At 43.9% G+C, this 22,475-nt stretch overlaps 4 protein-coding genes across 7 annotated transcripts; 2 read left to right on the plus strand and 2 right to left on the minus strand.

The window, feature by feature from the left end:
* Nucleotides 1-81: 81 nt before the first annotated feature.
* On the plus strand, nucleotides 82-8,145 carry LOC306795790 (uncharacterized protein). Of its 4 annotated transcripts, none has more exons than XM_079294419.1 (9): nucleotides 82-374; nucleotides 1,010-1,212; nucleotides 1,332-1,430; nucleotides 1,616-1,711; nucleotides 1,818-1,928; nucleotides 4,725-4,848; nucleotides 4,953-6,093; nucleotides 6,244-6,338; nucleotides 6,687-8,145. In XM_079294419.1, the coding sequence occupies exons 1-9, from the start codon at nucleotides 341-343 to the stop codon at nucleotides 7,952-7,954; spliced, it is 3,171 nt and encodes a 1,056-aa protein (XP_079150545.1). In that variant the 5' UTR covers nucleotides 82-340; the 3' UTR covers nucleotides 7,955-8,145. The 4 variants fall into 4 exon arrangements, with proteins under 4 accessions (XP_079150545.1, XP_079150546.1, XP_079150547.1 ...); XM_079294420.1 differs by having other exon boundaries at nucleotides 6,244-6,296; XM_079294421.1 differs by having other exon boundaries at nucleotides 5,001-6,093.
* A 62-nt stretch (nucleotides 8,146-8,207) lies between these two features.
* On the minus strand, nucleotides 8,208-11,466 carry apex1 (APEX nuclease (multifunctional DNA repair enzyme) 1). Its single transcript, XM_079294423.1, has 5 exons — nucleotides 11,363-11,466; nucleotides 10,147-10,278; nucleotides 9,868-10,031; nucleotides 9,579-9,771; nucleotides 8,208-9,162 (listed from the first exon to the last, which is right to left on the minus strand). The coding sequence occupies exons 2-5, from the start codon at nucleotides 10,205-10,207 to the stop codon at nucleotides 8,648-8,650; spliced, it is 933 nt and encodes a 310-aa protein (XP_079150549.1). The 5' UTR covers nucleotides 10,208-10,278; nucleotides 11,363-11,466; the 3' UTR covers nucleotides 8,208-8,647.
* A 206-nt stretch (nucleotides 11,467-11,672) lies between these two features.
* osgep (O-sialoglycoprotein endopeptidase) lies at nucleotides 11,673-17,828 on the plus strand. The gene is made up of 12 exons (XM_079294417.1): nucleotides 11,673-11,797; nucleotides 12,845-12,964; nucleotides 13,060-13,179; nucleotides 13,645-13,820; nucleotides 13,949-14,044; nucleotides 14,146-14,195; nucleotides 14,270-14,348; nucleotides 14,540-14,605; nucleotides 15,112-15,202; nucleotides 16,443-16,518; nucleotides 17,128-17,226; nucleotides 17,496-17,828. Exons 2-12 carry the CDS (start codon nucleotides 12,850-12,852, stop codon nucleotides 17,533-17,535), a joined length of 1,008 nt encoding a protein of 335 aa, XP_079150543.1. The 5' UTR covers nucleotides 11,673-11,797; nucleotides 12,845-12,849; the 3' UTR covers nucleotides 17,536-17,828.
* LOC306795788 (uncharacterized protein) lies at nucleotides 17,730-21,976 on the minus strand. Its single transcript, XM_079294418.1, has 4 exons — nucleotides 21,852-21,976; nucleotides 20,155-20,934; nucleotides 20,014-20,046; nucleotides 17,730-18,586 (listed from the first exon to the last, which is right to left on the minus strand). Exons 1-4 carry the CDS (start codon nucleotides 21,865-21,867, stop codon nucleotides 18,537-18,539), a joined length of 879 nt encoding a protein of 292 aa, XP_079150544.1. The 5' UTR covers nucleotides 21,868-21,976; the 3' UTR covers nucleotides 17,730-18,536.
* Between the last annotated feature and the right edge of the window lie 499 nt (nucleotides 21,977-22,475).

Below are 22,475 nucleotides of genomic sequence, written 5' to 3' on the forward strand. Positions count from 1 at the left end.
CAGCAGGTGGCGGTAACAACAATATAAATGTCAGCTTCCGTAAAATAAAAATGGAGAAGAAGAGCGCTTTGACAACAAATCGACTTCCCCATGTAGCGGGAGCGTTAACTAACCCAACTGATTGTTTTGAGTATTTTACGTTCAATCGAAATGTATATCTTATTTAGAGGGGACGTTTAGTAGCTTCAGCTGGATAACTAACGTTACCTCAGTCCCATCTTTGTCATTCAGTTTCTACCAATACCAGCCAACTGTTGCTGGGTAGCTGGCTAACGTTAGCTGGATCACAGCAGCTAACCTCAGCTAGCGTTACTAACATTTTTAAAAACTGTGTGAGAAGATGGACTCAAGTGTCTTCACGGCTATTTCTAAAGGTTTGTTTACAGGAAAACCGAGAACGATTAAAAGCAAAGTGGGGAAAGGTTCAGCTGGTGATAGTTGAGCTAATGTTGACTTTTATCAGTGCTTTAACTCTAGCCCGGTTAGCTTAGTAACCATTACCGGGAACTTACATTCGGATAGCAACGTTACCTTGACGTTTTTTATTGTATAGCATTTTGCATGCATATTGTCACATGAGTGAGTGCTGTACTGTTTCAACTTGGCAAATGGCTAACCGTGTTTAAGCAACATTGTGGTTATTGAACATGCACTAGTGAAGTTGCATTGAAAACACATCGCTGTTCCTATAGGGGTTAGCTAATGCACAAAAGCACCTACATGGGCAACATAGCTATTCACTGTCCTCACATTCCTGGTGTTTTTATGTTGTGAATACATCACTTTGTTGTGTAATTAAAACCAATTATTTTGCCCTAATTGATCCCAGAATGACCTCAGGAATAACTACATAATAGTGCCAGTCTGACACCCTATCATCGTACAGTCTGATCATTAATTTGACAAATGTGATTTTGCCTTTTGTAGACAGATAACATATCAGATAGTTGATTTAGGATAAACAGTCAGCTGCATTCACTTTCCGTCTGGATGCTTTTCTATTTTTCAGGTGACCCCTTACCTCTGGCGTCGCTGCGCCTCCTGGTCCCACCTTTCCAGCTTATGGCAGCCTCCATGTGGCAGGTCCTGAGGAAACAAGATGTCTTGAACTACTGGAAAGTGGCAGAGTTTGTCTCTTTGGTGATGGACATGGTCCCAGAGCTGCTAATATACAAGCATGGGACGCAACTTAATTTGGGATTGAGAGCCAGGGTGGGTACCAGTGGAGGACACGAGGCTTTCAACCCTATTGTCTTTTTTATTTTTTGGATGGAAAGTTATTGACAGAAAAAGATGTGTTAACTGTATTGTGAACAATATCTCCTCATCAGTATATTCTTGAGTTGTGCCGAAGCGAACAGCCCGTGGAACCGGACTTCATCATGTCCATCTTGAACCAGATTAAACCGCGACACCCCATCCTGAATGATGTAAGTGTCATTCTAGATTTGTTTATTTCTAACCTTTTTTTGTAACATTTCTGCTTCTTAGATCAATATGTGTTTATTGTAAACATATTGTTGTTATTGTCATGGCAACAAGTGTATTAACACAACTCAGGAGGTTTTCCGGTAGTGAACTTGTAATATGTGTCATCTTTATGCCCTCATTGCAGATTAAAGAAACACAAGAAGAGGAAGTAGCGGTTAACTTTCTTGAGTTGATCCAGACTCTGCTCAAAGATCCCGAAGAGAGACAAGATTTTTTCTTGGTGAGGCGGTTTCACTTCCAGTGAAACAAAACAAAGCCAATGCTGATACCTGATTTTGGTGGTGTCTGTGCGATGCAGTAAAATTGACTCTTTGTGTCTTTCAAAGGAGGTCTTCCCTGCTGAGTATGGACCTCAGTATGACAGCGACTTGCAGATGCTGTTTTGGGAGTTCCTCTGTCGACTGGCTCAGCTGTTGCCAGTTCCTGACCTCGAGCAGGTGAGAGGTGTCATTTTGTCATCATTTTTAATGAAAAGTTAAAAGTATCTCCCCATCAAAGAATAACTTAAACTACCAAACTAAGTCTATACGGTTTAACTTCTTTGCAGAAACGGTAGACAACAGCGGCAATTTCAAAAGTCCCTGATGGTGTGCAATGATGGTGGACATTGGTATTTGCCAGAGAATATGTCAATAATGTCAGGGATATGATATCAGTCAATCAACCTTTATATATTTAGCATATTTCATACAGTGGCTGTTGTACATTGTGCTGCATGTGACCGAAAGACAATTTCAACAAAATGGGTTCCCCCTATACCAGAATGATAATGTGTGGAGCAAGACCTTTCTTTAGCACTGACTGACGGAGATATGTCTGGCTATGCAAGTCTATAAATAGACTAAAGTTACAATATATAAATAGTAATATTGTGGCCTCCAGTACAGTGGCACATGACATTACCTTACTGCTAATCAAAGAAACAAATGAGTGTAAATGGTTTATAGAAAGGTCTGACAAATGTAGCTCAGAATGTGTAATGGTCTTATCCAGTGGCGGCTGGTCAATAGAGCCACACAAAAAAGGAAAAAAATAAAATTATAATAATCATAAATTATACAAATTGTCAATATTTGTGTTTTTGAACTATGGAATGTACCCAGTAATGTGTGTAAAATATGATATCTGCGCAAAATATATTATTTTCCTGCTCGTCCTCTGCGCCTGTGTGCTCTCTGCTCGTCCTCTCTGTCTGTGTGCACGACACTCTGAGAACGCGCAGCTTGGGGGGTCTAATCGTTTTGGCCCAAAAGAGGCGGGTCTATGAAGCAGTTTAGCCAATTGCTGATTCAAGATATAAATAAGTGACATACAATTTAGCCAATCAGTGCCCTCAAATAGATTCAGCTTGGGGTCAGAACGATCAGGCCCATAGCTGCGCGTTCTCGTCAGGAGAAGTCTCTACAGGCGAGCACTCCTCCTCCAAGACCCGTTTGAGAGGAGAACTTTGAGGAGATTCTGCAGCCAAAGAGCTGATATCAGATCAGCCTGACCTCACAATCAGACAGCAGACTCGCGGGAAAGGGAAGCAGTAGACAGGTTTGGCTAGCTGGATGATGTCATGCTAATAACTTATTTAGCTTTTTAAAACAACGGGGACGGATCCAGCACGGACAGTTACGGGAGTGAGGGATGAGGAGGTAAGGAAACATGAGAACACCAGGGTAGGGAGTGAGGGATGAGGAGGTAAGGAAACATGAGAACACCAGGGTAGGGAGTGAGGGATGAGGAGGTAAGGAAACATGAGAACACCAGGACACACATGGAGAACTCTGTCAAGCTACATATGAGACAAAGTGAACATCTTTTCTTCTACATAGCCTCAGTCTCATCTGCTTAACTTGGTCATGGAGGCATCAACATGTAATAGAGATGTTAAATTAACAGTGAAAACTCATCATAGCTTAATTTAACATCAGTATTCATAATTACACTTCATGTTTACTTATCCTGATATTTACCTCCTATAACAAGGTCCATAGGGGCATCTCAATAAATAAACATGTTATATTATATTATATAAGTGTTATTTACTGATTGTTTTCATGTTGGAATACATGTTAAATATTTAACTGCAACGTAATAATGCGTGTTTGATACTTACATTTTTTTGCATTAAATCATACCCCATCTCCTGAAGTCCGCAACCTGGGTGTCATCCTGGACTCCACCCTTTCCTTCAAGTCCCACATCAAGTCCGTCACCAAAACTGCCTTTTTCCATCTCCGGAACATTGCCAGACTCCGACCGTCACTCTCGGAGTCTGTTGCTGAAACCCTGGTCCATGCATTTGTCACCTCCCGCTTGGACTACTGCAATGGTGTCCTGTTCTGGGTACCCAACAATACAGGCTCCAGTATGTACAAAACTCTGCCGCCAGGGTTCTCACTCACACAAAGCCCTGGCAGCACATCACCCCCACCCTCATCAACCTCCACTGGCTCCCGGTCAAGTCCCGCATCTCATACAAGATCCTCCTCCTCACCTACAAGTCCCTCCATGCCCATGCCCCCCAGTACCTATCGGACCTCCTCCGCCCACATGCCCCTCCCCGGAACCTGCGGTCTTCAGACTCTGGCCTGCTTGCCACCACCCGCACCAAACTGCGAACCTTCGGGGACAGAGCTTTCAGTGTGGCAGCCCCCACCCTCTGGAACTCTCTCCCTGCGGTGATCCGCAACATCTCCACTCTGGACGCCTTCAAAAGGGCCCTCAAGTCCCATCTGTTCGCCAAGGCTTTCGGCCCCTAGTTTACTTGTTCTGTTTTTCTGACTGTTTGTCTAAACTGTTTTTGTCTAAACTGTTACTCTTGTAAAGCGGCCTTGGGTCCCCTGAAAGGCGCTATATAAATTAAAGTTATTATTATTATATTATTATTATACTGGGATGTTTGCTGAAATTGATAGGATGGCCCGACCTAGAACATTTTCCACCAGCCGCCACTGGTCTTATCTTTACAATATCATTACAAGTCTGTGTATGTGTCGTCAAACGAATTTTAGATAAGAGTGTAGATAAGATTGCATACCATATATAGCAATAATGGCTATGTGCTCTGTTAGGAACTGTCTGGAACTGCGAGTGTAGACTAAATGAGGCTACGCACAATGTCAGAGGTCATTGTTGGTCAGAAATGTGTTTTACAGGGTTTTTAATCAGCAAGTCTCATGTCTTGAGATGAAATGTTTAGATTGGATTTGGTGTTTATGTGTGTTTTCATGCATCTCCCACAGACTGTTTCCTGGCTTGGAGCCGAACGCTCTGTGTTGGAGGATTGTGTGCATTTAGTCTCGGAGCCTACGGACCTGAACATTTTGCTCCAGCACCACAAACACCTCGGGCATTTGGAGCAGCACGGTGAGTTACTTCCCATCTCCACTGCCGCTGTGTTTCTCTGACGCAGCTCTACGACAATAACGTCTGTGTCGCCCTTGTCCTGTTTTTTTTTTTCGTTGGTGCAGTTCCACCCTCCAGCATGGGTGACAGCATCCTGTCCTCCCTCTCCGCAGCGCCGTCCAGCAGAGCGGCCAGACCCACGGAACATCCCGACCAATCGGATACACAGCAAGGCCTCTGCGATGACGCACACACCGCATCATTCGTGGACGACATAGCGGTTGAAATCGTCGCAGTGACCGACTACGCAGAGGTGGAGTTGGACGCACGCACCGGCTTCGAGGTGGCAACGGGAGAAAACTGCTTTGAAGGAACCGACGTCTGCGCCGACGATTCGCTGGTAGTGCTTCCTGAAGAGGCGGCCATGGAGGAAGACGTGGGTGAAGCAGGGGAAGAGGCAACCCAGGACAAAGCCGCGAGCGGTTCGGCCGACATCATCCATCCAGAGGTTAGCGCGGACGACTTGGCGTCCTCCCAAGAAAAAGTCTCCACGGGACCTCATGACTGCCCGGACTGCGAGAAGAAATTCAAGTTTGCCTCCTCGCTGATCGCCCACAGGGTCATCCACACCGGGGAGCGCCCCCACCGGTGCAACGACTGCGGTCGCTGCTTCTCGTTCAGGCAGTCCCTCGACAGGCACAGGCACACGCACAGAACCGGACGCAAGTACAGCTGCGTCGTCTGCAGGGAGACCTTCCACTCCTTGTCTGCCCGCACGGAGCACAAGCTCACGCACATGGAAGACGGCGTTTACGCCTGTCATCGGTGCGACAAGAAATTTAACTGTGAGCTGGCGCTTGCAAGGCACCTAAAAACTCACGTTGATGATCACAACGCCAGCATGCCCACAGCGAGCCGTGAGGATGGGCAAGAGGCGGTTATAGGTGATGAAAATATCAGCGACGCTCCCGTTGCACCTGCCGAACCCGACAGCCAGCTGCAGGCGGATGATGATGATGATGATGATGTTGATCCGGAGAACGCGGCGGTTCAGAGCTGTGAGCGTCCCACCTCTGAGCCTGAATGCACCGTGCCCGAACTTGACACGGGGGTCGTTTCCCCGGTGAAGGTTCGAACAAGTGGGCGAAAACGCAAACCGACCATGAAGATCCAGGTGATAAATTTACAGAAGCGCATGGGCACTAAACGAAGGAAGGAGATCACCAAGGCCAACCCTCTGGAGCTGAAGCCTTTGCCCTTCCATTGGTAAAAACGTCTCGTCTCACAAACTGTTTTGTTTATTTCAGTTTCTTTCATCCTGGTTCTATTACAGGGTTACTACATAGAAATATAACGTGATATTTTATGTTGAGTTGAATATTGCGAGGCTGTTGATTTCTGCTTTCTCGTTAACAGTGCAGAGCATTCTTATGGCTCGCCCATGGTCTCTGCAAAGGACGGTGAAGAGAGTGAGTTGTTTGATCTTTCGCACTACAGTTACAGAATCAGAGGTAAGGGAACTTAGAGATTACAATATATTATAAAAATAAAGGCAGGTCAAAAATCTGATCGAAATCACAGACCAGAAAGAATTGCCAAGTTGGGCCTATACCTCCTTAAATGCCTTGACAGGCACCGTTATTATTTTATAATTACAACTTAAAACTGCAGTTTAATTAGTTATGGGCAAATTGTGTGGTCATTTATTTTCAACCTGTAATTTGGAGGGTTAAGGAGTATCCCTTATTTGCTCTTCCAACCATAAAAGTCCAAAATGCAAGCACACGTTTTTACCATTTCTGAGAATAATGTTAGTTTCTCGCTCCAGTCTCAGATGTGTTTTTTGTTTCTTCCTGAAGGTTCTGTTGCAGATGGCTCATCAGCTGCTTTCTCCTGTCCTGAGTGCTCCTGCCACCACTCGGAGGAAGCCCAGGTCCAGCAGCACATTGACACGGTCCACTCCCTTGAGACAGAGGATGACGAGCCGTCCTCTCGGCCCCTTGCAGATGAGGAGGGCCGCTTCAGCTGCCCAGACTGTGAGAAGAGCTTCAAGTTCCAGTCCTTACTAAAAGCCCACCAGCGCATCCACACAGGCGAGCAGCCCTTCCTGTGCTCTCAGTGCGGACGGCGGTTCTCCTTCAAACAGTCGCTGGAGAGGCACAGGCAGACGCACAAAACCGGGCGCAAGTACGAGTGCCTGATCTGCGGGGAGTTCTTCAAGTCCCTGGCAGCTCAGAGGGAGCACAAGAGCACCCACATGGAGAACGGCGAGTACCTGTGTTCGGAGTGCGGCCGGGCGTTCGCCTGGAAGTCCGCACTGGTGAGACACCTGAAGACCCATGGCGAGGATGCGGAGAAGGGGGGGCGTCCTTACAAATGCCCCCGCTGTGACCTGGGCTTCAGCTGTGCCAGCTATCTCAACAGGCACCTCCAGACTCACCAGGAAGAGAGAGTGCACACCTGCAACTGCGGGAAGAGCTTCGCCTACCGGGCGGCCCTCACTGCGCACCAGCGCATCCACCAGAAGGAGCGGCCGCACACGTGCACGCAGTGCGGCAAGGGATTCCTCTACAAGGGGGGTTTGCTGAGCCACATGAAGATCCACTCCGAGGAGATGCCCTTCATGTGTTCTTTCTGCGGCAAGAGCTTCAAGAGGGAGCGCAACATGAAGAAGCACGAGCGCTGCCACACCCGGGAGGACGTCTTCAGCTGCTCGCAGTGCGACAAGAGCTTCGTCTACAAGGCCACCCTGATCCGCCACGAGCTGACTCATTCGGGCGAGCGGCCGTACCTCTGCTCCGACTGCGGGAAGGGCTTCTTCTCCCACGCAGAGCTCCTGAAGCACGAGCGTTTCCACACGGGCCACAAGCCCTTCCAGTGCCCCCACTGTGGCAAGAAGTTCACTCAGTCCTGCTACCTGACCATCCACCTGCGCTACCACACGGGAGTCCGGCCGTACTCCTGCGGCGAGTGCGACAAGAGCTTCCTAAGTGCCAACCGCCTGAAGAGACACCAGCGAACGCATTCGGGGGAGAAACCGTACCTCTGCGTGGAATGCGGGAAGGGATTCAGGCAGTCATATAATCTGAAAATGCATCAACGGACACACACTATGAAGATTAAATAGTCGAGACTTTAACTATTGATCTGGAGATTAATATTTTGGAAATTAAAATAGATTAATTTAGAGTGGGACAAAATCTCCTATGCAATTGGAGTGAACTGTTTCTAGTACAGAAACTTGCTCTAGGAAGAGGGTCATGTTGAATGTTTTCCATTACACTGAATGAATTTGATTCCCAGGTTGTGTTGCGATTAAAGCAGTGTTTTTCAGATGCAATTTCTTTTTCGTCATCTAGTCTTCAAATAATGAACAAAAGGAAGGTACATAAATCCAGGATTTTATTGTGAGCATGTTCTACAACAGACACTGCATTGGAAAAAGAGGCTTAAATCAAACGTTACATATTCTTATGAGCAGTGGTTTTAAATTCAGACAATAACAAACACGTACTGCAAGCTCTGTGACATGGAGGCTTTCCTCATATCAGCAGTAGTACAGACAACAGATACAGTTCCACAGCCAGTCGCGGGTCATTGTTGAAAAATCAGCAGACATCGTACACCACTGGGTTTACTGACAAACGTCAATTGGATGAAGAGGATAAACGGCAGTATGAATTGTGCTTGTCATTTAATGGCAGTTTAATTTGAAAACTGAAACCGTTAAAAGTACGAGACAACCTACGCTACTGCAGAGCCGGAAAGGTAGCACTATGAAACCAGTGAGGACTGTGTAAAGCCCTGGTCAGACGGTGACCTACACGGCCATGTGCAGAGTGATGGGGCAGTGGTCGCTTCCCAGGGGCTTGTTGCGGATCTTGCTGTCGCACAGGCCCGGCAGCAGGCTGGACGACAGCAGGAAGTAATCGAGCCTCCAGCCCACGTTCTTTCCGCGGGAGTTCATCATGTAGGTCCAGAAGGTGTAGGCGTTGGCCTGCTCCGGGTAGAGCTCACGGAAGCTGTCGGTGAAACCGGACTCCAGCAGCTGGCTGATGCCCTCGCGCTCCTCTGGGGTGAATCCTGCGCTTCTCTTGTTCCCCTTCGGGTTCTTCAGGTCGATATCCTGGTGTGCGACGTTGAGGTCGCCGCACAGCACCAGGGGCTTCTGCATGTCCAGCTCGCTCAGGTATGCCCGGAAGTCCACGTCCCACGTTTTGCGGTAATCTAGGCGCACAAGGCCTCTGCCGGAGTTCGGCACGTAGGCGGTCACCAGGTAGAAGCTGGGGAACTCCGCGGTGATGACGCGGCCCTCCTTGTCATGCTCTTCTTTGCCTGGAGCGTTTGGAAGGTAAGGAGCAGTTAGGAATGGAATATCTTCACCGGGATTCAAAGTTCAATAACTTATTGTGTAGGTTTGTGTTCACAAACAAATTGTAGGGTAATAAAAAAAACTCAATTCACTCAGTTCTGACAATATGCTCATTCCTTTTCTTGAGACATGTGTACAGTAAATGTGAAGCGACAGTCAGCAGCCACTTAGCTTAGCATAAAAACTAGAAACTAGATGTACTTAAAAAAATAATCACTCTTTTCATGCAATTTCCAAACGCTTAAAAGTCAATCAATTTGAAGCTGTACTTCACAAATTTGCTTGACAAAATGATGCCCTCGTATTGTTATTTACAGCCACCAGTGCAGGTTCAATGACAGAGGTCTGCTGTACAGGTCCAGTAGAAGACACCACTCACCAATGCCATAGGTGACTTTGAGGGGTTCAGTCTTGCACAGCATGGCCACACCACTGTAACCCTCCTTCTCATCGGACACGGCCCAGTACTTGTGAGGGTACTCGGGCATCGAGATGATGGCAGCGGGGAGGGATTTCTCTGCACACTTTGTCTCCTGCAGGCACAAAACATCTGGAGCCTCCTCACGTACCCACTGGGAGGAAGAACACAAGCGTTGGACCGTTAAAACTGCTCTCAGAACATAACTTGGCAAATCACTCACGTTGCATTTCGGTCACCGCAAACGCACATCCAGGCCGTTCTTTTTCACCCAGGCCCTCAGGCCGTCAACGTTCCAGGAGGTGATCTTCATGTTGGCAGCGCGTCCATCTTTGCTGGTCATTTTGTCAGGAGGATCTTCGTACAATATCGGGGCCTCTGGTTCCTTGGCCTTCTTGGTTCTCTTTGCCGAAGCTGGGAGGTGAAAGTGGTTGATCACACACACGTTTCAGTTTAAAAGATGAATTTAAAAGTTGTTCGATATGCCGTAGAACAGAAAGTGTTTGTGCATTGGTGCATGCTGTCTCACCAGAGCCCATGTCATTCTCCCCGTCCGCGGCTGCCTCTTCTGCCTTCTTGCCTCTCTTCATGCTTGAATTGGCTCTGACTGCAAACACACCTCGCAGACACACAGCACGCACACACAACAGCACACACGCCGCTGGGGAAAACAGAGGAGCAATTATTGTGACGCGTTTCTCTAGAAACTCATCATTCAATACAAGAGTTTCACTAAGCCATTAAGGCTGAATCATCAGCATGTTTTTACTGGAGTGCAATCACATCCACTGCTGGTTGATAAAACTAAAAAAATACTTGAAGATGTCACCTGAGCATTTTTTCCTGGCATTTTGTAGGCTAACAAATTGTTTGAGAAAAATGATGAAAATAGTTGCATTAATTCTAATTCAATATATTTGAGGTTTTACGTCAATAAGCACAATGGTTGAGAACTGATGTTGCGTAATACAGCACCGTTTTTGTTTACTAACAATATTTTACAACAATTTAAGAAAAATGAATCTGCTGTACTGAGCGTAACATGTTTGTAGTTAAATAATACTTGTCAGGGCTCTCGGTTGGACGAATTTTTTTTTAAAGAGCTCAAACATATTTGTCATTTATGTACTGCACTTTGTTAATCTGCAAATATTTACAATAGTAAGTCTGAAAACTTGAGTGCGGACTAACACTCGAATAGATGCACATCAACACCAGTATCGCACTATCGAGTGTTGGCTGAGATACCATAGTGTCCTCATAATGAAAAATCCCTCCGATTTAAACGCCATTTGTTTAAAATAGTGTGCTTGTAAAGGCAAGTAAATCCTCTAACTGGGAGCAAGCGATACGTTTATTTTGATGCAAGTCGTTGCTGTGAAGAAGCTTATAGCCGAGCACATTAAACACAAAACATGAATACATTTCTAGCCCACTGGATGCACAATTAACAGCATGCACGGAGAAGACGCAAAACCCTAAAAAAAAACTAGCTAAGCTGCTTTAACGCGTTACACAACAGGTTTTGTGGCCAGCTATGCTAACACTAGCTTGTCCTCCGTGACAAAGAGAACAGAGCCAGCAGCAGACGGCCTGCCCTGAGAATGAATGGAGCCAGCTAGCTTAATTAGCTTGAGATGCATCTTATTTGATTAATCTACAAATGCAAATGCGGTAAAACAACGCACGTGATTTCATTTCAACCAGCAACACGTTTCAGAAAAAGTAGATGCAAATAATCTTACTTGCACTTTCACAACAGGATGCAAAGACGAGGTGAGTACTTCTTTTGTCACTTCCCCCAAACCAAACTCACAATGCAGTGCAAAGATTTCTCACCACGTGCTTGATGCACTTACTGAATGCCTAAACGTATGCCTGACAGAAATGACAAATAACACGTTTTTATCACGTCTTTTTAAATTGAAAAACGAAATACACATCTGTAGCTGATATGACACATATTACATTATCTTGACTTGTTGCTGAAGTAAAACTTTACTGAGACAATGTTTTTTGGTGAGGCCATCTCTAGAGCTCTCATTGTTTGGGACCATTTAGGACCTCTTTCAATGGAGGAGTTGAAGTGAAGAAGTTAGCCGAGGCAGTATAATTATTCGTTTAAAAGTTGAACTGGCACGAATTTGGATTCATTTGAATCACCGGAAGAAAGTGTAAAGGTAGGTACACTTATTTTTAAATTTAATGCAGCGTTAATGTATCGTTAAGCTAGTTTTACGGATACGGAGTGCCGTCACTCACTGCTATCTTAACAGCAACACAGCTGTGCAGAGTGGTGTAATTGGGGTTTTCGCGCTAGCTAGACATGTACAGTATGTAACGTTATACTATATTGTTGCATTTTTTACGTTTTATGTGTCGGGAGGTGAGTGTAATATTTCTATAAATGTCACATAGTGTTACATGTAATAGTACAATTAAAATGGTGGCATTTAAAGCTTCTCACCAAAACCTAACGTTCATTAAATATAAATTCCCAGTTAGAATATATTTGTCGATTCAGCCAGGTCTTTTAAAAAAAGAATGGGTTATAGACTATTTTTATTCACTTATTATATTATATTTAAATTGTAAACACCTATTCTATTTTAGTTTAATTTGTATTAATTACTCAACCTATCGTATTTAAGTTATAAAACGATATTATATTTTATTAACGTAATTATTGTTTCATGTTGTTTAACTACTATAACTGTTATTTTAGCTTTTATTTCTATTTGATTACGTTTTATTGGCATGGGTGTATTGGTCTCATATTGGCAAATATTTTGTTTTTATGGTCTACACTTGTCCCGTATTATTTTCATCTCTGATACAGTTTGAACTAAACTAACATGTAAGATACAAATATAGTTTGAAGAGATGTACCTCCCAGTCAAACTGTGTGAATATACAGTCTATAGACAATGTAACAACAGCTAACTACAGCCATCTGCACTAACCAGTGGACCTGGCAACTACCAATATTAGACCAAATGTAATGTGTAAAATTGGTGCCGTATCCCCATAATATCTTATATTTTGCACTTCATCATCATGATTATTTTATCATTCCTCATTATTCATGTTTGGCGTCAAGGAGAGATGAAATAATTCTGTAGGGAATACACTTTAAAATAGATACTTTCCCTCTGTAACCATACCCTTCTTGGCTTTCCATGCAAAAACAATACTTTTTTATTTCCTGTTTTTTTTTTTTTTTTTAGCTACCATGACTGTAGTAATTGGATTTGAGGGCAGTGCCAATAAGATCGGCATCGGAATCATCAAGGATGGTGAAGTGCTGTCCAACCCTAGACGGACCTACATTACCCCCCCTGGTCAAGGCAAGTCAGTAAGGACACTTTCGCTTCACCGGCGATATGTCAAAGTCTTAACTAGCTTGCATGTGTAGTTGACAACATGTTGTTTTACCCATCAGGGTTCATGCCTAGTGACACTGCCAGGCACCACCGTGCTGTCATACTGACTGTCCTGAAGGAGGCACTGGAGCAAGCAGGGCTGAAGCCTGCAGACATCGACTGTGTGGCGTACACAAAAGGTAACAAAACCTCCTGGGCATTCACCTAGGTAGAGTAAGATTTCAACCATCCAGATGTTTGTCAGAACGAGGCATCATTTTTCAATTTTTAATGATTTAAACTTTTGTTCTCTAATTTCACCCACAAGTACTGAACGGCACACGGGAGAAGTTTTCCTTCAGGGCTTTGATCTGTTACCAAACATAACCAAGTACCGTAGGTAGAGTTCTGGCAGAAAGCCCTGACGACAAACTTCTCGCATGTGCTGAGAGAGAAGATGAATTAAATGGAAGGTGAATTATTACTGGTGCAGCATATGACAGATACCATGATCATCCATAAAACATGTTATGTTCATGGATGCCTGCAAGGCATCATCAAACTAATGTGATGTTCTCTCTCAAACAAGGATATGATGTATTCTATATCACTTCGACGTGACAAACACCGCTCTTTCTCTCTTTGTTTTCCTCCTCCTCATTCAGGTCCTGGGATGGGTGCCCCCTTGGTGACGGTGGCTCTGGTGGCTCGTACAGTCGCACAGCTTTGGGGGAAGCCGCTCCTCGGTGTCAACCACTGTATTGGACACATTGAGATGGGCCGACTCATCACACAAGCAAACAACCCCATCGTGCTTTATGTCAGTGGAGGGAACACACAGGTTGGTTTGTGAATGCCTCGCTCCTGAGGGGAAGCTATGAGTCTGTTGGCGGAGCTGCTACATACACTTACACATTAAGTACACAGTTTTAGGTTCATCGGGTACAAATGTATACTCTTCCTGTGCAGGTGATTGCATACTCAGAGCGGCGGTACAGAATATTTGGGGAGACCATTGACATCGCAGTTGGCAACTGTCTTGACAGGTTTGCCAGAGTTATAAAGGTCTGTGCCATTCTGGTCTTTTTTATTTAGCAACTATTTGCCTTTTACTGTATGTGATAGGTGTTTGTTAATTCTTAGTGCGGAACTGTTTCTTCACTCAGATTTCCAATGACCCCAGTCCAGGCTACAACATAGAGCAGATGGCCAAAAAGTGAGTGAGAGCCACTAAGTAGCTTCATTGTTGTGTGCTTAATACTAATATTTGCTTCTTATCCATGGTGTTAGAGGGAGTCAGTATGTGGAGCTGCCATATGCAGTAAAAGGAATGGACGTCTCATTTTCTGGGATTTTATCCTATATTGAGGTGAGTGGTGTGCTTGCCCGTTAAACTATTTATCGATAAGAAATGCCGTCATCCTCTCTGTTGTCCTTTGACATGATGTAGATATTAATGAGGCAAATCTCAAAGATGATACTCAAGGTTACACTTGATGCCTACTTCATCATTCTTTTGGTTCATGATCCTAAAAGTTGTTTACTATTTTTGTTCCATAGGAAGCTTCTCATAAGATGCTGAGCTCTGGTCAGTGTGCATCAGAGGACCTGTGCTTCTCCCTACAGGTACAAAGAACTATCGGTTCAATCCTGGAACCCATCTGCGATCGGTCTGATGACGATTGAGCCTCTTGGGATAATGGCCAGTATTTCTGGCAATCCAGAAGTCTCGGTCAAGATTTGGTCTTCCATGCGGTGGCCAATTATTCACTGTACAATTAGCAGCTTGAGACACGAGAATGGAGTTGAGAGATGATGTGTACGACCAGATTAATTAATAAGTAGCTGACAATAATTATTTTGGATACATTTTCTTCTGATGACAGCCGATGGGTTCCGAGATTGCACTTCATCCAATGCTATCTGCCTCTTTTGCTTTTCACATGGATTGTTTACCTGCATTCAACCATAACACGCTCAATTGTGATTTGTCAAAACTACCCCGACTACAAACGGAGTCTGTTAATGTGATGCTGCCCCACATGGTGGATGTGTAGCTCAGTTAAAAAGCTCTCTTGAGCCATTTGAGATGTTGTCTTTATTGCCCAACACGAATGCCTTTGTCTTTGCAGGAGACCGTGTTCTCCATGCTGGTAGAGATCACAGAGAGGGCCATGGCTCACTGCGGCTCCCAAGAGGTCCTCATTGTGGGGGGTGTTGGCTGTAAGTACATCACATTTTAGAAGTTCATCAGTCTTACATGGCCGTATGTACAATATAGGAGTCAGAGAGATTGTGTATGATATTGTATTGTACACTGTTTCTACAGTTGTAAAATGTTTCCCTTTGAAATGGTGCCACATTTGTGGGATGACTACTATACTCTCTTTATTCAATATTATTCTAAATCTTCTGACATATTATTTTACTTCTTTGTGACTCGTATGACATACTATGACTGACTTTTTTATTTCATACTATACTGTAACTTTTTTGGCATATCATACTATTACTTTATATCATTTTTTATGACAAATTATTCTCTGACCTTTTAGGGCATTCTGTTGGTTTTTTTTTATGGCTAACTTTAAAATTCATTTCTAATGACTTACAGAAAGGGTTCATAAAGGGCTCAAACTGTCAGTCCTCAAACACTGCCCAAGGGAATTACCCATAATTCATTTCTATGGGATGTTAAACACGGGGTAACCATTGAATGGTAAACAAAGAGGAAGGCACAGGTGTGTTCAGCCCGTCATATTAAACTTACACAGAAACATTAAAGATGGAACAAAAACACATTAAATCAGAGGATATTTCTTTATTCATCAAATATTTCATTTAGTCATCAAAGCTGATTTGACAAGTAAATAGATAATCTGACATTACCTCATCTTGTGAGGAAAGAGCCTGGAAGACGTATAATATAAATACCCACAATGTACATCATATCTTTTGACATTGTCATGGTAATGTTATGTTGCAGCAAAGTGCTGTCCCATTCATATTTAAACCATTTCAAGCCCTTAAAGTCTCTCACACTCAGTGATTTAACAGGTGACGTCCCTGAGGGTTCAGTGTTTGAGGCTTTAGGGGGACACTGGGATTGGGCCTTTATATCTTGAACCACACCAGGCTCAGGTGGGGTTCATCAGCTGATCAACATCCTGAAAGATACAACAGCCAGCAAACAGGACACAGACCCCTCGTGGAAACAGTATGTCAAACGTTTAAAAAAAGTCATAGTATTCATTCCGAATATTCTTAACTACTGCTTTTTAATGCATCGCAGTCACAATTGCCAGAAGGAAGGCCTCAGTTGCCTGAAACGTGAACGTAAATTTAAACTATATACTCTAATCATAATTTTAAAAAAGGGATCGAGTACCAATCGGGAATCAAGGAAGCCTCACATTTTATTCACCAGAAGATTTTAACCTGTGAGACCTCGTTTCGTCTGCAGGTAACATGCGCTTGCAGGAGATGATGGGGGTGATGTGCAAGGAGAGAGGAGCCAAGCTGTTTGCCACAGATGAACAGTAAACCAGACATTCATTTACTCTCTATTGACGATAGGTTAGATTTCTTGGGACCAAACCACAAGTACTGCTAATCAGTTTTCAATGCATGCCTTGTTTTAGAATGAGCTTGAAGCTTGTGTTTTTCAGCACCGAGGTGCTATTCTTTCATGGCAATATACAAGTCCTGCACCTCTATAGAAACATAGCTAGAAGTAATCACGTTTGTTCAAGTTCGTCGGAAAGAGGAAGATCTGATCAGCTTCTGGCTGTGAACGATGTAGTTTTGGCAAATGTTTAAAGAAAATGCTATTCCATCCTCCGGGCAGGTTTTGGGGTTCAGAGGGTTATGTACTGAAGATCCATTATAATAAACATGTTTTCAAACATAAGTTATTGGATGATAATGCATTTTAAGTACAGTGAAAAGTATGGCATGCTTTGTTAAACAGTATGAGTAGTGGTAAATTATCTAGACACAAAGCACTCAAGTGGCCCCTATCAAACTTTAGTTTGAATGTGACAAAAGAGCCGTTGTCATTTCACTTGGCCTCACTGCTAAGTTGCTACAATAGTCTGTCACAACACTGCTGCACGTTCAATCAAAACAATGTTCACTTTGTGCCACAGGTTCTGCATCGACAACGGAGCAATGATTGCTCAAGCGGGCTGGGAGATGTTTAGGTCCGGTCAAGTGACGGCGCTGGAAGACTCGTGGATTACACAAAGGTAGCCTTCACGTTACTAGTTCAGTTTCTTTGTACTGCATCTGTCTTTTAGGAAATCATGGAAATGCTAAGTGGTACTGGGATTTAGTAGTCTTTACAATTGGATACACGGTGCCACTATAGATTTAACTAGACTCAATAAGCCAGGGTGAATAGTATTTCTGGATTAGCGCTCCCAAAATGTAGGAGACAAATAGATGTTATATTGCTACCTTGCTGTCATTCCTTGTTATCTGTCCATGTTGATCACGACCATGTTTCCTGTCGTAGGTACAGAACAGATGAAGTGGAGGTAACGTGGAGAGACTGATGACCTGACCGCTTGGTGCTACGTATGATGGCTGGTCTAGTACTCCAGTGAGGGGACCAACATTTTTCTGTACTTTTACATTGAACCCCATTTTCATGCAGCCAATTTGGCATTAAAGATTTAGGGTTTGTTTGCAGTTACAATGACTTGTTAGTGCAAAATCAAACCTGAACTTTAAATAAAAATAGGGAACGTTTCAAGTTCATTCATTTTTATTAAGCAATACTGTTCACTTACATTCCTCTTCTCCAGTGTAAATTTTTTTTATTCAATAAATTCTTTTCAAAAATCAACATACTGAACATGGTAAGATCCCTTATGGATTTATGAGTAACAGTCACCCGATTGGGGAACCAAATAAAAACAAAAAGGGACAGCATTAAGATCTGATGGGTAAAGGGTGAACTCTACTGTGCCTTTGACTACACCCTTCTGTAAACTGAAGACACAGGATACACAAGTCCTCTGCATACATTAACCATAAAACTCTAGCAGGTACAAGACATTCTTCTGTTTCTAATTGAAGGAGGGGAAAAAAAGAAGAAAATAATTCGCTATGGTGAGGGTTTCTCGCACACTGATTGGTCACAACAGATTTTTTTAACAAAGTGCTTGATTGACCACTCGCTTTACAGAAGACAAAAAAAACAGCGATAAAACTGACTGCAGCTTCCAAAAGGGGGAAAAATTAAATTACAGCTCAGCATAGATTGTTTAAAACAAATGACCAGCTCTACACATACAAGCTAAAAAGGTAATGAGGCGATGAAAACAGGTCTGATTAATTAAGGCAGGCTTTCTGTAAGGCGTTAAAAAAGTCCATTGCTGTAAGATCTCAAAGGAGTTAGTCCAAAGTGTCTCAGTGTGGCTTTGCGTGAAGACATCATCCTGAGTGCAGTGTGTGTGAACGGGACTCATACATTTGTCCATCTTTATGTGTTTAAATGTGCATGTAGGTGTGTTGTGTACGTGTCTGTATATACTTTTGGTGTCTCACACTGCTAGGCCGGGTGCTCCTGGGTCTCCTTGTACCAGACCACCTTTTTTGGAACTGCAAAACAGGAAAACAACAAAACAATGTCAGGGAGAAGTCTGGAAAAACAGAAGAAAAGAAAAAATAGAATTTACAATAAATTTGTATAGATTATAATATATAAAATCAATAACATTTGAGTGTCTTGTAACCCTAACCAGGCAATAAATGGTTAGAAACTAGGGGTGTGTCATATATTGTTAGTCATAATACCGGTATAATTTATCGGATTATACACACCGAGCATTGCTGAAAGCTAAATCGCTTCACTTTGGATGAGTTAGTTTAAAAAGGAAGCTAAAGACTTTGGTAGTTTTGGCCCGAGGATACAAACGGGACGTATTGGGAAGCTAGTTTACTGGTGGTTAGCATACCCGGAATTAATGATGATCCTCAGTCTCTCATCCACAACTGCTGCGTCACACAAACACACTGCTCTCACTCCGCTAATAGCTAATTGTTACAAACAAGTGCAAGTTATTTTGTGGAGCTGCCTCATAGCGAAGGCTCTGAATGACTTACGTTCCCTCTAGTAACTATGCAGTGTTCCAGTGTGTGTGTCTGGGGATTTTACTGTTAACGAGGCCAGAGTAATAAAGTTGATGCCGTCTTGGTTGCAGACTATTATTTTATTACCATCATAAAGTATAAGGGCAATATAACCTGCAGGCAGTGAATCACATCAACACATCAATTAGGGTTAGGAGGACCGATACAACAGTTGTTTCCAGTGAGAGATATTAAAGAGTTTAAATGGCGACTCTGCTGTTAACATTACTGTTTAACTAACTTCCCTGGAAACAATATTAGGCATAGTTATATTTGAAATGTATATTCAATTCTAATCCCATTATGAATTCATTACCAGGCTGGCATAGGAAATGAACAGCTAATATGCACACTTCAATATTTGTTGCAAGCAAACACGTCGTACAGATCTAATGCTTTGTAACATGACAGCTGGTCAACACAAATGCAGGTCTGAGTATGTAACTCAAGTTAAGCAGGAAGAGTAAAGGATGATAATAAATATTTGATAGGCTAAAGACAATATTGTGTCATATCGGTAATCACAGACACACCCAGAGAGGTCATATTATTTTAGGGCCGTATTTCCCACCGCTATAAGAAATGATTCATGCTCCCAATTGGCCAAATGCATGGTTCCATCTGATATATAAACATTTTACAAGCTGGGCAGCTCATTGTAGAATCAAATGTGCCGTTTTTAACTCATCAATGAGGTGTGTGACACCGTAGTAAAGACACTCTGGTTCAAAGAGCACATATCTACATAATGCAATGACAGTGATATAACTAACAATTCAGGTTGTTTCCAAAATAGACATAACTACTAAATATTGTCACGACACGTTAACATATTTAAGGAGCTAAAGCAAATAGGCCACACCCCTAGAAACAAGCATAGCGTTGATCCAACGTACCTTTTTTCTGTTTGTTGCACATAGCGTTCCATTCTGAGAGGACAAAAAGAGGGTCATTGTTAGAATGAATTCTCTGAAACGAAAGTGCTCAAAAACAAATATCTGGCAGGACAATGTCTTAAAGCACATTCCAATTCTCACCTCTACTGTGATAGTTCAAAGCCTCCATTAGATGGCGACAACTCAGCAGCAGCTTCCCGTTGCTTGCGTCCACCTCTGGGTGCGTGGTGGGGGGGGCAGAGGTAGCGACTGGAACAGGCGTGTCCCCCGGAGGCTGTACTGTGAGAACTGTCTCGAACTGTAGGTCTGCCGACTGTGCGGCGTCTGTGGGCTGAGGAGGGAGGGCGTTGGCAGCGGGTCGGGGGCCGGAGGCTTCGCTGATAAAACTGAGACCCCACTGGTTCTGTAGCAGCACGCCGATGGCAGGGCGGTCCTCCTCCAGCCCCCCACTGGCCGCTCCCGCCTTCACCTTGGACGCGTAGCTGACGGCAGGCTGCAGCTTGGCGGGGCTGTCCTGCACTGGGAAGGCAGGTGGGGGCTTGAGCAGCGACAGACTGTCCTCCACCCACCTCTCCTTCTGGTTAACCTTTTGTGGCCGCTCGCTTACTCGGCCGACCCCTTTCTGACTTTCCCTGCGGAGGCTGCGCCCTTTGTGCTGCTGGCCCTTGCGCTCCTTTTCCCTGCGGAAGCTGAAGGCGTGCGCGTGGCCGGGTCCGATCAGGACGACTTCGGGTGAAAGCTGCCGGGGCTGTTGGTCACCCCCAGATATGCAGCCTCCGCCTCCACCACCTCCACAGTTTCCTGAGCCGGGAGACAGGCGGCGGTTGCGAATGTGAGGCTCGGAGTTGGTGGCTGCAACGAGGACTGCTGGATCACACAGGGTATCGGACTCACACACTGTGTTGCTGGCTTCCCATGTACCTGAAAGAGACGTTGACAAGTTGTAGTTGAAATAAACAATTACCAAATAACTGTAATTTAGAAAGTAATATCTCTCTTCTTCGGAAACAAAATATTGAAATTCTGATTAAAATCAATGAATGTGATCAATGAATGATTGTTAACTTTGTATTGACGGGGAGGTTAATTTATATTAGTTCAAGTTTAGCCATTTTCTGGCCATGTGACACGCGACAGACAGACAAACATTGCCGCCCGCTGTTTCTAAAGGCATGGCGGCGGGTGCTTTGTATTGTTACTTAACTTGTGTGGTCACAAATGTCGATGAAGCACGCCAACACGATTAGGAAAATGATACACACGGCCCGAATAGCGTGCCCGCTCTGAAGCGCCACAATTCAACTAAACTGGAGCGGTGACGTTAGTTTTCCAATCCAGAGAGCTCCCGACGAACTAGCTGCCCGTATTCCAGTCTCCGGTTAAAAATAGTAAATTGACCACTTTATATACTAGTATCTTCCGATACAACATGCTATGATCCGTGTGTGCGGTGGTGGCCGCTAACAAGACGGCGAGTCAGCACTGGTGTTAGCTAACTTTAATTAGCAGCGTCATGGTGGTGCGGCGACTTAAACTCGACGGTTTTTATTCATCTGCCGTCACTGCATGGTACATGTAAGTTAGTTCAACACTGTCTCAAAAACAACAGTTGTCGCAAAAGAGAGGGCCATAGTGTCTTACCATATCATGTAATTAACAGCTAGCTAGCATGTTAGCCGAACTCAAAGTTTCGTAACCCCCCCCCCCCCATTCAAAGCGGCGAGCTGGCTGCTATCGACGCCGATAGCATAGTTGCTAACACCACCGACAGGACTACAAAATAGCTTCTGAAAGTGAAGAATTTCGGTCAGATATGTCAGAAAGTTGTATAAACTTACCTGTTTTGATATGCATGTCTTTTCGTTTAGCGTGTTGTGGAAGCTTAACCGTTTAGTAACTTTTGTTTACAGCGTTAGGATATCGACGGCTCGCTGGTTGAGTCTTGTGTGGCCACCCGGAAGCGACACGAGAATGTAGGTGGGACAGGAAGTCCCTGCACATAAGGGGTCCGGCGGGAAACTTGGAGGGAATTTTATATTCAAACCTGTGTATGACGACAACCCATGTGATAACCACGTGGTGTCATCTAGACGACAGTGACAGATGACACATTAATGTACTTACATAAGTATGATATAACAATAGCAAACGCAAGCAAATAAAATGGTGTCTATTTGTATGGGGAAGGAAACTTTGCTCTGCCAAAGTAAAAGTTGGTGTTGTCTCTCTAACCTTCGTTTTTCTTGAAAAGTAAGAGATGTTCAGGCCTCTATCAATTAAGGGAACAAGAAGGATATCACAAGAGGAACTTCTCACAGCTTTTCGGCATATGAGAGAAAATAAAGTAGACTTATACATAATGGTCTGTTTTGACCATTTCCAGTTCCCACACTCACAAAACTGGGGGGTCTAAATGCTTTTGAGATTTTGATTCGCAAGATTCATTAACTGTAACAACCTGT

The sequence above is a fragment of the Melanostigma gelatinosum genome (genome assembly GCF_949748355.1).
Source record: "Melanostigma gelatinosum genome assembly, chromosome: 22".
NCBI classification, from domain to species: Eukaryota; Metazoa; Chordata; class Actinopteri; order Perciformes; family Zoarcidae; genus Melanostigma; species Melanostigma gelatinosum.

What these genes read in the sequence shown, in the direction of transcription:
- LOC306795790 (XM_079294419.1), top strand. Translation starts at nt 341, where the DNA reads ATGGACTCAAGTGTCTTCACGGCTATTTCTAAAG. An exon ending in CTTCACGGCTATTTCTAAAG is followed by an intron (nt 375 to 1,009) that starts GTTTGTTTACAG and finishes TCTATTTTTCAG; the next exon opens with GTGACCCCTTACCTCTGGCG. An exon ending in CTACAGTTACAGAATCAGAG is followed by an intron (nt 6,339 to 6,686) that starts GTAAGGGAACTT and finishes TTCTTCCTGAAG; the next exon opens with GTTCTGTTGCAGATGGCTCA.
- apex1 (XM_079294423.1), bottom strand. Translation starts at nt 10,207, where the DNA reads ATGAAGAGAGGCAAGAAGGCAGAAGAGGCAGCCGCGGACGGGGAGAAT. An exon ending in GGAGAATGACATGGGCTCTG is followed by an intron (nt 10,032 to 10,146) that starts GTGAGACAGCAT and finishes TTCACCTCCCAG; the next exon opens with CTTCGGCAAAGAGAACCAAG. An exon ending in CAAAGTCACCTATGGCATTG is followed by an intron (nt 9,163 to 9,578) that starts GTGAGTGGTGTC and finishes CAAACGCTCCAG; the next exon opens with GCAAAGAAGAGCATGACAAG.
- osgep (XM_079294417.1), top strand. Translation starts at nt 12,850, where the DNA reads ATGACTGTAGTAATTGGATTTGAGGGCAGTGCCAATAAGATCGGCATC. An exon ending in GGTTTGCCAGAGTTATAAAG is followed by an intron (nt 14,045 to 14,145) that starts GTCTGTGCCATT and finishes TTCTTCACTCAG; the next exon opens with ATTTCCAATGACCCCAGTCC. An exon ending in CTGTTTGCCACAGATGAACA is followed by an intron (nt 16,519 to 17,127) that starts GTAAACCAGACA and finishes TTTGTGCCACAG; the next exon opens with GTTCTGCATCGACAACGGAG.
- LOC306795788 (XM_079294418.1), bottom strand. An exon ending in TTTGAACTATCACAGTAGAG is followed by an intron (nt 20,047 to 20,154) that starts GTGAGAATTGGA and finishes TTGTCCTCTCAG; the next exon opens with AATGGAACGCTATGTGCAAC. An exon ending in GTGCAACAAACAGAAAAAAG is followed by an intron (nt 18,587 to 20,013) that starts GTACGTTGGATC and finishes CCTGTTTTGCAG; the next exon opens with TTCCAAAAAAGGTGGTCTGG.